The sequence below is a fragment of the Aquila chrysaetos genome, chromosome 26 (assembly GCF_900496995.4).
Source record: "Aquila chrysaetos chrysaetos chromosome 26, bAquChr1.4, whole genome shotgun sequence".
NCBI classification, from domain to species: Eukaryota; Metazoa; Chordata; class Aves; order Accipitriformes; family Accipitridae; genus Aquila; species Aquila chrysaetos.
The window spans coordinates 12,840,284-12,854,603 of record NC_044029.1 but is presented as its reverse complement, the minus strand read 5'-3'; the positions used below and the strand labels follow the sequence as shown (position 1 = coordinate 12,854,603).

At 44.1% G+C, this 14,320-nt stretch overlaps 1 protein-coding gene across 9 annotated transcripts in view; it reads right to left on the bottom strand.

The window, feature by feature from the left end:
* The window catches only part of KCNC2 (potassium voltage-gated channel subfamily C member 2), a 102,976-nt gene extending 90,768 nt beyond the window's left edge, over positions 1 to 12,208 (bottom strand). For 3 of the 9 annotated variants that reach the window (XM_030003061.1, XM_041120553.1, XM_030003069.1), the window contains exons 1-2: positions 11,726 to 12,203; positions 10,344 to 11,104 (exon numbers count right to left, since the gene is read on the bottom strand). In XM_030003061.1, coding sequence (XP_029858921.1) covers positions 10,344 to 10,976 — 633 coding nt within the window. In that variant the 5' untranslated portion in view covers positions 10,977 to 11,104; positions 11,726 to 12,203. Of the gene's footprint in view, positions 1 to 10,343; positions 11,105 to 11,725 lie in introns of all 9 variants that reach the window. The other 6 variants (XM_030003066.1, XM_030003068.1, XM_041120554.1 and 3 more) reach the window with 5 other exon arrangements.
* Between the last annotated feature and the right edge of the window lie 2,112 nt (positions 12,209 to 14,320).

The following is a 14,320-nucleotide window of genomic DNA, read 5'->3' as shown; positions in this document are numbered from 1 at the left end:
CTGGAGGCGGTATTTTACCCACAACATGATTAGGAAACTGTAACAATTACCTTGTAATTTTAAAATTGCATTGCCAGCAAACAAACAAACAAAGATTTGCAAAGTTTGTACATTATAATTACTAATACACACCTCGTGATCTATATTTTCAAGGAGTACACAAACAGTAGCAGCACAAGACAGGAGTTTAATAATTTTCCTCACGCTATTCTAGAAAGTTAGCTATTGATATTTGAACAAAACCAGGCATTATTTCAAAGAGGATTGCCTTCATCTCATGTATCTGTCAGGATTGCAGTGCAAGGCAGGTTGCTCTAATGAAATACAAACCCAATGTGAACTACATCTGCACTTCTCTAGAGACTAATGGGTACATTTCTGCTACCAAATACTGAATTTAAACATCTTTAAATTATTGAGAATACAAAATCATTGAAATTTTGCTGTGTTTTCATTTCAATAAGTGATGCATGCCACCACGCTTTCAAAGAAAAGCTGCTAACACGGCTACTAAAGGTAGTATTAACAGCAGAGAGGCATCTATAGCTATCATCGTACTTCAAACCATAGAAGAATGGTTAATTTTATTACAAAAGCATTGGAAAAGGCATTGATTCAGGAGTATTAGAATAGCCAGTCATTGGCTCAGTGACAGTGCAAGACACTGAATGCAACATGGTGGGGCTGAAGAGTGGGGAAGCGGATAAGTAAGAACCAACTCTGAGACCCTCTCGAGATAGTTTTGGGAGACACTTGCAGCTGTCGCAGCTCCTGGACTGAGGTGGAGACCAGCTGCAAGACTGTACCTACCTACAGTAGCTGTTTCCAAAATGTGATAAACCTAGTCGTTAGGGAAGTCATTTTGAAAAGATCAAACCTCCCTTCTCACTTTAAGATTAAGGAAGTGGCAACGGCAACAAGTAGATAAACATGCGGTTTAAAGAAAGCCAACATCTTCCATCCTTAAAGCAATGAACATCACTCAGAAAAACCCACACATGCAACACAAAATGCCTTTGCCAGTTTTAAGGTTTGGCTGGCTATATTGTGATAAACCAAAATAATGAAAATACATTCTTTGCTTCAGTCCATAATGGCTCATTTTTCATCAAGATGTAGTTTTCCCTTTTATCAAATATTTTCTCCTTTTTAATTCCCCCAGCTCATTTGTTCTGCTATCGAGGCGTGAACTTAAAACATGCAATGACTAACCAAGGAGACCCTGTAGCTGCAATGCATCAAACGAATTTTGTTGACCATTCACGGGTCACTGCAACATCAGCTTCACATGCCTGTTTTGGAGATAAATGACAAACATGACCATTTCTTTTTCCAAGCTGCACAGGTATATCACCTAGGCAAGCAGGAAAATAACTCCGGCCTGCTGTCAAAAGTCTCAAATCCTCAAATTTGAAACTATATTCTAATAGCCTCAAATATAGCCAGTAATAAAATTTACTGGCCAAAGGATGCAGATGCCTAAGGTGTTTAAATCAATTTGTTTAACATAAAGTATTACGCGATAATGAACAGATACCGAGTTATACAGCAGAGCTGATGTTCAATACCTGCGCTGAAATCCAACCCCACCTGATTTCTACCCCAAAAAAAAGCTGTTGATGTCATTTATCATATGGCAGTTACTATATCCACATTATTTTTTAAACCATGAAAATATGAAACATCATCAAGTAAAAGGACATCATTTTCCATTGTAAGGGAAAAGAAGGTTGGAAGACCAGAACTTCCCTATTTAGAACAGACTATTTCAGTTGGAAGGGACCTGCAACAGTCTTCTAGTCCAACTGCCAGACCACCTCAGGGCTGACCAACAGATAAAGCGTGCTATTAAGGGCACTGTCCAAATGCCTCTTAAACACTGACAGGCTTGAGGCACCGACCACCTCTCTAAGAAGCTTGTTTCAGTGTTTGACCACCCTCTCGGTAAAGCAATGCTTCCTAACGTCCAGTCTAAACCTCCCCTGGGACAGGTTTGACCCATTCCCACGTGTCCCATCCCTGGATCCCAGGGAGAAGAGCTCAGCACCTCCCTCCCCACTTCCCCTCTCAGGAAGCTGGAGAAAGCCAAAACACAGGTCCCGCTGAGGTTTTTTTATAATTTAAATAATTTCTCAGAATAATGCAAGAATATTCAAGATGAAATCCAGATGTGTTTGCACATCAATTATATCCTAAAATTCAAATGGAAAACTGAAGGTAGATATCAGACCTAGAATTGAAAATGCAAGAGAACTCCTTTCCCAAATGTGATCAGAAACCAGGAATACAAATAAGGTTCTTCTCCAAACTATGTCTGGACTAAACTTATAATACTGCAAAATTCCTGTCAGAAAAAAACCCCCTGCATAACACTTGGAATGATATAAGAAAAGATCTAAGTTAACTTTTTCAGCTCCTAACAATCATTATCCTGTGAAAATTAAGATACTCCTGAAACCAATTATTAAAAATAATTACCATTCATATGCATAAAGGATTACCAAGTGCCAATGAAGAAGATAAAATAGCTCACTTGAAAAGTACAGAGAATTTTTTAATACCTATGTAAAAATAAGGACTAATGAGGACGTCTCCTTTGGTATTGTCTAAGAACTAAAGAAAGTTTATACCCACACATTTGTATACTTTTAAAACATCCTTTACATTGTCCTGTAATATTTCTTACCACTACTTTTAAAAAAAAATAAAATTCTGTTATTGCACAGGCTATATATAAAATACTAATTACCACATACTTGATTACCCTCAATCATATAGTAGACAGCATATAAAAGCCTAATATATTTTGTGAACATTTATGATCTGAGAAATTAAGTAGGCCAACCGTTAAAAAGAGGATTACTGCTATAAAGCTAGGACTCTACAAATTACCAAAACCAAACCCACAAACTTCAAGGGATACTTCCCCTTTTTCAAAGACTAGGCATAGTAAAAAAAAAAAACCAAACAATTTTGTGTGCTATACACTAATGAAAATGTAAACACTTAAGAAACTATACTTACTTCAGAAATAAGACTAGATGATATTGTGTGGTATATTTAATGCATATTAATGAACTTTACCACATTATTCAGCACCGGGGTAAGAGACTCTTCTCTGTTTACAGCATTTTGCAGGAGCATATCAAAGCCCAATATCTCAGGTTCATCTAGAAACACTAAGAAACTACAAAAAGCTGTCTGTAATAAGAAAGGACTGAATTATTACACCACTGTGATAATTAACCTACTGGTAAAAAGACCTAAAACCACAGCAACATCTCAGAATTTTCAACTTAAAGGCGGGGGGGGGGGGGGGGACGGGACACGACAACCCATGGTTATAATAATAATTGGATAATTGGGGTTTTAAGCTTCAAGTCACCACTTCAGTCAAAAATTCTGTAAAGCAAATCACAAATCACAAGAAATTGTATTTCATGTGATTAGATGGCATTCTATTTTTAACACTACTGATTAACAGATGGAAGTGGAGTTTTTCCTTCAAAAGTGCTTTAGTCATCATAAAGTGCCAACAAAGATGTTAATTAAACACATTTGTAGAACTAAAAAAAAAAAAAAAAAAAGTGTGATTTCATGTTCATTCTCTACAGCTCTCTCTGACAAAATTACCATTTAGTTATATCAACATATACATGTGTATGTCAGGATAGGGAGGAAAATGTACCAGGTCATCACTACAACTTGAATCCCTTTTATCATGTTGATAAATATTGCAAATGCTAAGTTTTTATTAGCATGTCCATACACGTTTCCACAATTGTATATTTTGGTCACCACTTCCAATGATTTCTGATGTGTGAAATACTGAAATATCCTCAAGTTTCAGCCCTTGTACCAAGAGAAAGACTCTTAGGAAATAACAGCATATATAAGTAAGAGTGGACTTAGCTCCCCTATTTGTTCTCCATATAAAATCAATGAACAGCTTTGCTTAGCATTGCTTTAAAAACAAAATTTTATTTCTATGCAATTACTAGGTTATACTGGAAAGGGTGTGTGCTTGTCAAAGAACATGTGTAAAGGAACAGTATCACTGTAAGAAATACACTAAGCAGAATGATAACCGATAGGTTGATATTCCAGATATTACCGTATCTATAATTTATTTGCCTAACTACTTTACTTACAGTAAAAAAAAAAAAACCAAAAACCCAACCTGCAGGAATCCCCACAAGTTTCTACACTGAATCAATAAGCTTCTGTAAATCACATTGCCAGAAGTGAGGTCTAAAGAAGAGTTTAGTAAAGAGAATTAAAAGGGAACACACTATCCCCATCGGATGTTAAACACAGAGAGCATAAACCCTTTGTTTCCAGTTGTGGCTGAAGGAAACCCTGTTTCCCCAAGATGAGCCAAGAGTCTGAAGTGCAGGACGAGCAGGAGGACTCGCCGGAGAAATGAACAGCGCTGAAACAGCACTTGATTATGAGAAGAACTTGTCTCTTCCATCTTAAAATGACTGGACAGCACTTCATAAGAGATTATTAAAATATTAAAAATGTATTTATATAGGGATGCCTTTCCTCTTCTCTGATCCTTCTGCCCCAATTGCAAGGTAACTTCATAGGAAGAGAACAGTCACTTTCTGCCAGTGATCACTGAGGGAGAAAAGGACAAGGAAGTTTTACGCAAGCTTCCCTTAAAATATCTTGAAGTTCCTACAGCGAAGGAAACTAATCAAGGATTTGGGATTAGTCTGAGTTCTGAACTTCTTTGATTATGACTCAACATGAATTCACTAAAACAAGCAAAAATGCGGACTTCTTCACAGGGTATTGATTGATACATTTACCTTGGACTAGGTACCAGACACTTTAAGAATATAGGGATACCAGTTTTCTTACGTCACTTTTTTCGTATCCTGACTGCATCATATGACAATGGCATGATAATGTGATACCTCGTCTGGCGGTAGCATGGAAACCTGTACAATATTCACCAGAAGTTGTGAGCCACTCCTCCCACCACCATCTTAATCGGTTTGAAGATAAGTTCTCATCCCCACAGTAAACCATTTAAGAATTTTACCACTGTAAACAAATGTGGCCAATAGCACGTTGCATGTTAACTACAGAAAGGAAGGGAACGTGGTCTGCCGGATTTCTCAACCAGAAATACCTCTTACACCGTTATTATCTTGGGCTGTGTATGTTAAGCTAGTTTCCACTTCCAGTTACACCAAAGCAAATTCAGCCTAAGTCCGTTAACCGAATTATTTTAGAGTCGTTGGAAGACTAATCTGGCTGTATGCACATGCACGTATGTAACAGCGTCTATTTCTGAAATGATAGGACGGATCATCTCTGTGGCATTTATGTCAGAGCCATGACAAAATGCTTTTCCCAGATGAATAAGTGACAGCGAGAAGGCTGTTTTCAATGGGAAGAGGAAGCCAAGAGCTGGCTTGTTTCCATGGAAACACTAGCAGCATCAGGCAGAACAGCTGTAGAGGGAAAGGCAGAAGTTCGGGAGGCAGAAATCTTGCTGATTTTACCTCACCGACATGTCAGTGCCATCAGACACCGTCTACATTTAAGGTCAATCAAGCTAGTTTATGTTGACTACGTCATGTATTAGGCTACAATTTCCAGTTCAGACTTCTAAAAGCCAGCATGCCACAAGTAAATTAATAAAAATTACTTACAATGCGATTTAGCCCAGGTAGCCCATGAATCTACAGAGTGTATGAATATCTGTAACAGTGATGCATTATGATTTTTGTCATTAGGAACAGATCTTGCTGTTTCTTTAAAAATGACAGCTCACATAGGCTAAATGCTTCAAGCAGAATGACTGGTTTTCCAGCAGCTTAATCTAACGGACTCTTTTCCCATTTAAAAATAAATTCAGCACTTTGATTACCAACATGGCAAAAGGAATACCCTCTCTGCAGTTTCTTTATCAACCTTACTATTTTATCACTTTCAGATAGAAGATGTCTGCATAACTTAAAAATTATTAAATGGTAAAATCTAAAGTATACTTGCTTTCCTTGTTGAATAAAAGACAGAGAGTAAAGATTTCCACTTATAAATTAAAGGGCCTTTCTATTTATCAAGAAAGCAAATAAACTTTGCTATTCACTATTAATCTACAAACATCTATTCCGAGATTAACATATCTTCACCATTCCGTTCACGGTATCTCAGACTATCCTGGTAGCGTTGCTTCCACCAAAAATAAAAACTGTTTTGCATCATGAACAGCTGAAGCCCTAAAAATATAACCCGCTCCAGTCATTCACCATACAGACAGGTATCTAGGACCTGGAGAAAACCCAATAAAGACATAAGTTATCATTGATAAGAATGCTCTCCAGTATGACTTCTGTAGCTTTAGCCTTTCGAGGGGATCTATCAAATCCTATTTTCTCCCTCTCCCATCTCACTCCTTTCAGCTGATTCTTCCTACAACCAACCCCACCGAATGTTCAGAGCTGGTGTAGATGTTACGGGACGCTGAAAGGACTCTCCGACAACGTAACTTCACGTAAAGCAGTAGATGGGAACGCCGTACTTCCATCCAATGATACCGCTCACAGCTCAAGTCCAGCTCCTCGCGTCACGACGAAGCAGCGTAAGATCAGTATTTTTAAGAACACTTGCAAGGCGTAAGTATCTTGATGCCTCGACTGCCAGGCTTCTGTGGTTTTATTTGCGTTTCAGTGAATAGTTACTTACAGCAAACTTTACAAATACTTGCTAATTAGTTTTTCTCCTTCCCTTGTAAACCAAGTAATTATGATCTTTCCTATAGATAAAGACCCTACAGCAAAGGGGCTGTGTAATTTGCCTTCAGCTGCCGAAAACAGCAAGGGTGCTGCAGGCAGCGCCTGCTCGAGTGCCCTGGGCCATACTGACTCCCTGAGCCACCCCGCTTCGCAGGTGCTGTCCCCTTACCCACGAACAGATTTACTGTCTTCTCGGAAAGTGAAGGACATATAGCTACAAAATTTGCGAATCCCCGGGCTATTTCTGAGTTCCTGCGCTAAGTACAAGAGTAATCCATAATCTTTAGGAAAAATCAATGACAAATATGAATTAATTCCTTAAAGAGCATCAACTATTTCAACTATTATTCAAAAGTAAAAGGCCTTAAAAGCTTAATTAATTTGAAATATGGTATCTGAGACCAGTGCTGACGTTCTAGGTCCTGCTGGGCATCTGCAGACACTTTTTTAAACTCAGTGCTTAATTATGCCTCTTGTACTTTCTTACAAACTATTTGGACGTGTCTTTGCAGTTTACCAAAGCATAATGAGTACTTTGCACTTACGAGCCATCAAAGGATACCAAAATCATTTACAGGTATTAACTAGCAAAACGCACAATACACGTTTGATTCAGATAAGAATCAGGTAAGTGTCTGTTTCAGAGATGCTTAAACCAACGCACAGGAAGATTTAGTTGCCCGACGCTTCTCCTCCTATGACAGTATCTTATGCCACTAGCTTTCCGTATCTACATAACAGCATTCTGTCAAATAGCAGTTTGTGAATGATTGCTCTATTAAGCCTGGAGTGAAAGGAGTACCGCTGTACTCTTTAATTTCATTTCACAGTCTATGAAATCCAAAACAAACAAAAAAACCCCAGAAATAATATTCAGATATAACTCCTGAACTTGAGAAACAAAGAAAAGCATTGCACATTTCAAAGCAATTGTACGTACGTGGATTACATTTTATATTTACAAAAACCACGTTTAGTAGATGTCGCCATCTGAATATCAAACTGCATACGCTAAAAGTTGAATCTTTTTTTTTAGAATCTCAAATAAAGTAAACCTTCTTGTCAACAAACAAGTTCCACTATTTATATAACATCACTGGATGGTCTTGCTAGAATAATCTTGTGCGTGCACTATCCCCCAAATAGGTTACCATGGCAACTTATATTTGAAATTCTATAAATTTCTATTTTTAGAGATCACAGTTTAGGATAAAGAAAATCACAAATATTAAGTACCATTTCATTAATAGAAAATATCCCATTTTTATCATCATCATAATTCCCAGAAAAGACATTGCTGAAGTTAAATCAGGCAGTAATGCTAAAAAAATAATTACCACCATTATTAAGAAAGTTTACCACTAAGCAGCCTCACCATAATCTAAGTGGTGTATGAGTCAGTAGCTGACACTATGAGGCAAAGATTGATGTTCACAGAGTTTCGTCTTGATTTCAGTAAGGCCAAGATTTCACTCAAATGTTTTTAGAGTTAGTCATCATTTCAGCTGACACAAAACAAGAAGTGTATTTGCCAGAACACTCAAAAAATAACATCTTTGTTTCAGGTGTGGGAAAATGTTGAATTGACATTAACGTCTCAGTTCCAAACTAAGGTTACCATCACCTTAAATTACTGTCTTCAAGAGTGCTTACTAAGTGCATGCTAGTCCTTAAATACAAATTTACTTAATGCTTTAAAACTTGCCCGCAGTTCTTAAAGTTGTCTCCCTGCCTGAAAGATCAAGGTACGGAGTAGCAGCCTTGAAGAAAATGAAAACGCTGGTTTAGACACTGCTGTTACATCTCTGACACTGCCTTACTCTGGCTGCCTGGGGTTGAAATCTGAATATAATGTTTAAAACCAGTTTTTAAGTTATAAAAAGGTAAATACCTTATTTTCTAAGACATGAATATTGCCATGTCGCAATTTTCTGTTATAACGTTAATTAGGGCATTCATTTTGCAAACTCAAAATATCTTTAGCCGAGCCACCGATGGGTCAGGATGGTCTAGTAAGATGGAAAATTTGGAAAGCAAGTGCCTGCAGGCTCTGTCAAAGAGTGGACCGAAGTGGACTGAAAACCCAAGTGACAGCTACAACTCCAGGGCACAACTGCAATCCCTACCTCCCTATTTCTCCTGGTATCTTCCATTTAACGTTTACTTTGCCCTCCTCAGTTCTCCAGCAAAGCTGAGCGGAAAGATTCCCTATCGTAAAAGCCGCAGATTCGGCACCGTCAGCAACTTTCCACGAAAGAGGAGGTGAAAGACAACCTGCAGCGCAATCACCGCGCGCACTACTGTTCCTTCACGTAACTGACAGCCAAATTTTCTTTAGGATTCAGACAGCTAAGATGCGAGCAACGTGGGTATGTCATCGGTGAGCAAAGAGAGACACTTCTGGTAGTTTGTCTTCAGAACTGATCCTTTATTAAAATCGTATTTCAAGTATCAGCTAGAGCCAGCTGTCAAGGGAAAACGTATCGGTGGGCAACCTTCAAAAACATAAACAACGCTGGCACTCAGCAAGGGACAGTAGTGACTCCAAGGACTGTTACTTTCTGTTTAACTTACCTCACTAAGTTCACGGGAGTTGCTAACTTCCACGGAAACTGCATCAGGCCATAGGGCACAAATCAGGAATTCACTTAACCACACGCTCAGGGTCACATCTGTGAGGTTGCCAGTGAGATCAGGGGAACTGATCAGGAGATGACACCCACCTTAACTGCACTTTCTGCAGAACGAGGCTTAGCTCTGAATACTTCACGGGAATCCCGGTAAATATGCTGCAAAACACTTACTACCATTTTATAATCAAACGTTTCCAATTAGAAGTTCTTTTTGTTGTATTGCAGGGAGGATTTGCTGGTGGTTGCTTTTCTCATTGTTAAATCTGAGGCACCGCTGTATCTTTCCCTCAAAGGAATTACAACCATTTGTTTGCTCCAAAGCCCTGGGTTAGAAAGCAAACCAGCATCGCCACTGACAACAGCAACTAAAAGACGGAACTAAAGTCCAAATCGTCAAAGTAGAAAGTAGTCGGCATCAAAATCTAAAGCCCCAATCTAAATAATGGAAACTTACTACGATCGTTTACTGCCTTGTACCCGTACCCTCAGCCACAGAGCCGGTAAAGGGTCACCCTGAGAAATCAATGGAGGGAGAGCCAGGGTGACCCCCCCGTCACACTTACTTTGTCGAACTCGGATCACCTCCCAGCGCAGACACAGCGAAGCTGGGACAGGGCTGAGGTGGCTCGCCTGCATCCTCGTCACCTCCTCACCCCAAACCCGAGACCTCCCGACGATGGCCTCCCGGTGGGACCGCCTGCCCCGGCCCCAAAGGCACCTCCGCGTTAGGTGCTCAGAAAGGACGAGGGCACCTCGGGGGGGCTGCGTCTGCCCACACCCACGCAGAAGAGTGTCCCGTCCCCCCCAACCCTTGCCCGGGACGGTGAGCGTGGCCCCCCCCTTGCAGACTCCTCGGGGCACGGCTCCCACCCACGGCAGCCCCTCCGCCTCCCCAGCCGCCCCCCGGGGCGGGATCGCCGTCCGTCCGTCCGTCCATCCGTGCGTCGGCGCTTACCCTGGCGGCCCGCGAGGAGTAGGGATCCTCGAAGAGCGCCCAGACGCGGGGTTGCAGCCGCCGCCAGCGCCCGCCCTTGCCCTCGGCGGTGGCCCCCACGTCCTCGATGCCCAACCTTTTGGCGGCCACGTCGTCGTCGTCGCCGTCGGGGGGCGGTTCGCCCGTCAGCAGGTCGGGAGCCTCGAAGATGTCGAGGGCCTCTTCGGCGTCGCGGTGCTGGCGGTAGGTCATCCAGCAGCAGGGCTCCACGTCGGTCTCGTCGATGCCCCAAAAAGCCAGCTCCTCCTCGAAGAGGGGCCCGCAGACGTCGGCGGGGCAGTGCAGTTTGCCGGTACGGTAGTAGTTGAGCACATAGGCGAAGACCCCCGGGTGCCGGTCGAAGAAGAACTCGCTGGTACCGCCGCTGCCCCGGGGGCTACAGCCGGTGCCGGGCTCTGGGCAGCCCCCCGCGGGTGGAGGTGGGTTGGGGGGCGGCAGGGGGGGTTCCTCACCGCCCGGGGACTCGCTCTGGGACTCGCAGGCGAGTAAGGCCAGGCGGGTCCCCGGCAGGGTCTTCAGGGTGCTGCGGTAGGTCTCGTGCCGCGTGCCCCCCACGTTGAGGATCACCCTCTCGTTGTCCTCGAGCTTCCCCATCGCTCCGGGTGGGACATGACTGGGGAGGGTGCGGGAGGCGGCAACGGGGATGGTGGTGTTGGGGGGGGGGCTGGGGGGGGGGGGACACACACCGGTGGCGGGCAGCTCCGCGGGGGACGAGCTTCTACCTTAAACGCAAAGAGAAAGAAGAAATCGAGGAGAAGCCCCCCTCAAGCACCACTGGGGGAGATGGGGGGGGGGCTATTCCCCACCATCACCGCCTGCCCTAGCCCCCCGCTTCCCCTGAAAGCAGGCTACCGAAATGGCACTGCTGCTTTTCTCCCCCCCCCCCCCGCCGCCTCCTTTCTCCCTCGTGGGGCTGCGTGAACCGAGCTGATGGAATAGAAAGTGTGCGGTTAATTATTTAATGGGCATCTATCTTTTATTAGCCTAACAGCTCAACGAGGGGGATAATAATAATAAAAAAAAATAATAAAATAAAAAGAAGGGTTAGAGGTTTGTCTCTTCGTCGCCCCCCCCCCTCCCCATTTTGGGAGGGAGGGATCGCTTTTGGGGGAAGAAATACCAAGCCCCCCCCTCCCCAGTAAGCTCAGGCAGCGGGCACACCCTGGGAAAAGCTGTCTGTGTGGAGCTGGGCTCCCGACTTTCTCGGACAAACCACCAAGACGAGCGTGCAGCTGGGGGAAGGAGCACTGGAACCAGCGCTGCCGTGGGTTTCTCCGTGCTCCCCCCACCCCTCCAGCCCCTCTTCTTCCTCTTCCTCTTCCTCCCCGCCGCCCCTCCGTTACCTTTACCGGAGGAAAGCGAGCGGCTCCTCTTCCCGGGCGGGCTCCGGTTGATGCGCGGCGGCGGACGCCGAATCCCCGCCGCTCCCCGTGCCTCCCCGCCGGGCGAGAACTACTTGTTGGCTTTTTTTTTTTTTTTCTTCTGGGTTTTTGGTTGTTTGGGGGGTTTTTGGTTTTTTGGTGTTTGGGTTTTTTTTCCTCCTTCAGGTAGCTGTTTTACCTCTCTCCATGCTCCGCACCGAAAAGCGTAAAAGCGGCTCCCGCCCCCCGCTCGGAGCCCCCGCTCTCTTCATTTTACAAGGCAGACCCAGTTTTTCCCCAGCGGGACGGCGAACGAGCATCTCAGGCGGGCAAGCAGAGCCATGGGCGGCGGGGTCGGGGCACCTCGGGGAGCCGGTGCTGCCGGGCTCCCAGCGCTTCTTCGGGAAAACGAACCCAAAGGTGGAAAAAAAAAAACAAAAACCAAAACCCACCTCAATTGGGGCCGAAGCTCCTCCCCGGGGCGGGGGGAGCCGTCCCTCCGTACCCCCCCCCCCCAGCCCTGGGGGGGGGGGGAGCTGAGGGAGGCGAGAGCAAAAACAAATACCACATCTCTCCAGAAAAAAAAAAAAAAAAGAAAAAAAAGGCAAAACCGCCGCCTCCGCTCCTGCTCCGGGTGAATTTGGTTCATTTAAGGAAAACAGGCGGGAATGGGGCAGAGCTGGGGCTAGCTGGGTTTTTGGAGGAATGCAGCGCCTGGCTCCAGGTGACTGCGGAGAGGGGCTGCTCAGCCCCCCGGGCAGGTGGGTGCCTGCAGCACCCGGGTCACCCAGCACCCACAGCGGGGCAGGGGATGCGCAGGGTGCTGGCGAGGAGTACCCCCAGCTCCCGGGGAGCCCCCCGGAGCCAGCTCCGGCACAGGTTAGCAACTGGGGGACCCCCTGGCCTGTGGGGGGTCAGGGAGGGAGGGCTCGGGGAGAGGGGATCCAACTTTTAAGTCAGCTGGGAAAAAAAAAAACCAAACAGATACGGCGCGGTGGGTACACGTCATACTTGGTATACTTCAATGTTGGAGGTTGGGGGAGGCGGGGGGGGGGTGGAAATTGAGAGTCCCCAACAATATACAAGGGAGCCCAATGCCCTTGCCAAAGTCTCTGCCTCCAAGCCAGCTGAATTATTTTCTACAGCCTGTGTTACTGATGCTTGGTTTCAGCCGGGTTGGTCAAAAGGAAAGAAGCTTCCAGCCCCAAAGAGAAGATACACAAAATGAGAGGTGATCCGGCTTGCCGCTTCCTCAAAAGAAAAATCTCCCTCCGCTCCAAGAGTAGTCCCTGGCATGAAGTAGGGTAACGAATGGAATAACGGTATCTGAAACGTCCCCCTTTGCATCAGAACCTTCGGCAGGGTACTTGCTGGCGTTGGGAAGGCAAAGTTCTGCTGGAAGTGATGCTCAGAGGACACTGTGCTTAGGCCAGATTGCTTTAACCCAGATCTGTCTGTATGTGGCATCCATGATGTAAACACAGACTCCCAAAGCAGCAGCAACTTTAAGAAATGGGTTTCAAACTCTCTCTCCAGATGTATGTTTTGAAGTTCCTAAAAAAAGGCAAAATATATCCTGCCAAAGCAGATATAATCAGTCAGTGAAAACTCCCAGGAGCCAAAATTAATATTCAATTACATAGTTGTAAACCCAGTGGAAAGGACTCACCCATCCTAAACCAAAGCAACGCTGCTCATGCCATACTTGCTTTTCTTTGCAGAGGGGATTTTTCTGAAAAGGGGCCATAGAGAAGGAGAGAGTAAGACAAAATGAATATTCATTGTCTTTTCTCTGACCTATGAGAGGTTTCTGGAGAAATGCAATGTATTAAAGCTCTGCAGCATTCATCCATTATGGAAAACCATGGGGTGGCAGTAGCTGCCAAAACACGACACAAACTGTATCATCACAGAATATCAGGACTCCCTCTGAACTGTCGCTGTCTGCTCAAGTCCCACAGCTGTGCTCAAGTTTCAAGACAAGCACTCCCCTCCACAAAAAAACCCACCAAACCACCACAAACAAGAAAACCCAAACCGAAACAGCAACAAAACCAAACACAACACCCCCCACCCACCCCCCACAAAAAACCCCACCCCACATCCCACCCACCCAACAGCCTAGGAAACCCAAGACTAACAAGGATGGCATCTCACAAACAAAAAATTTACAGTCATACCCTGTAATGCCAATGCCATAAAAAAGGCATGTGTTATAAGAAATCTGTTTATGCTTCAGACTTCTTAAGCACACAGGCTTTTTTATTGCATGGGGAAGAATAAGCCACAGAAATAATTTTTCCAATTGGTAAGAAAAGGAACGGTCTCTTGCAGAATATAATAGTCCTTCAGTCACGTCAAAATGTCCATATTCTACACCATGTCTGTTACTAAATATAATGCTATTAATTTCTCTGTGTGTCACTCTTCCTTGTATTTTTAGCATGTGGCAGACTTCTCAATAAAGAATGAAATTATATTAGACATTGACTTTCCAGAGCCGACATTTTCTTGAATGACAATATTCTACATAGGCAACTGTAGTAACATTTATGAATTAATTTCCCTACTACAAGA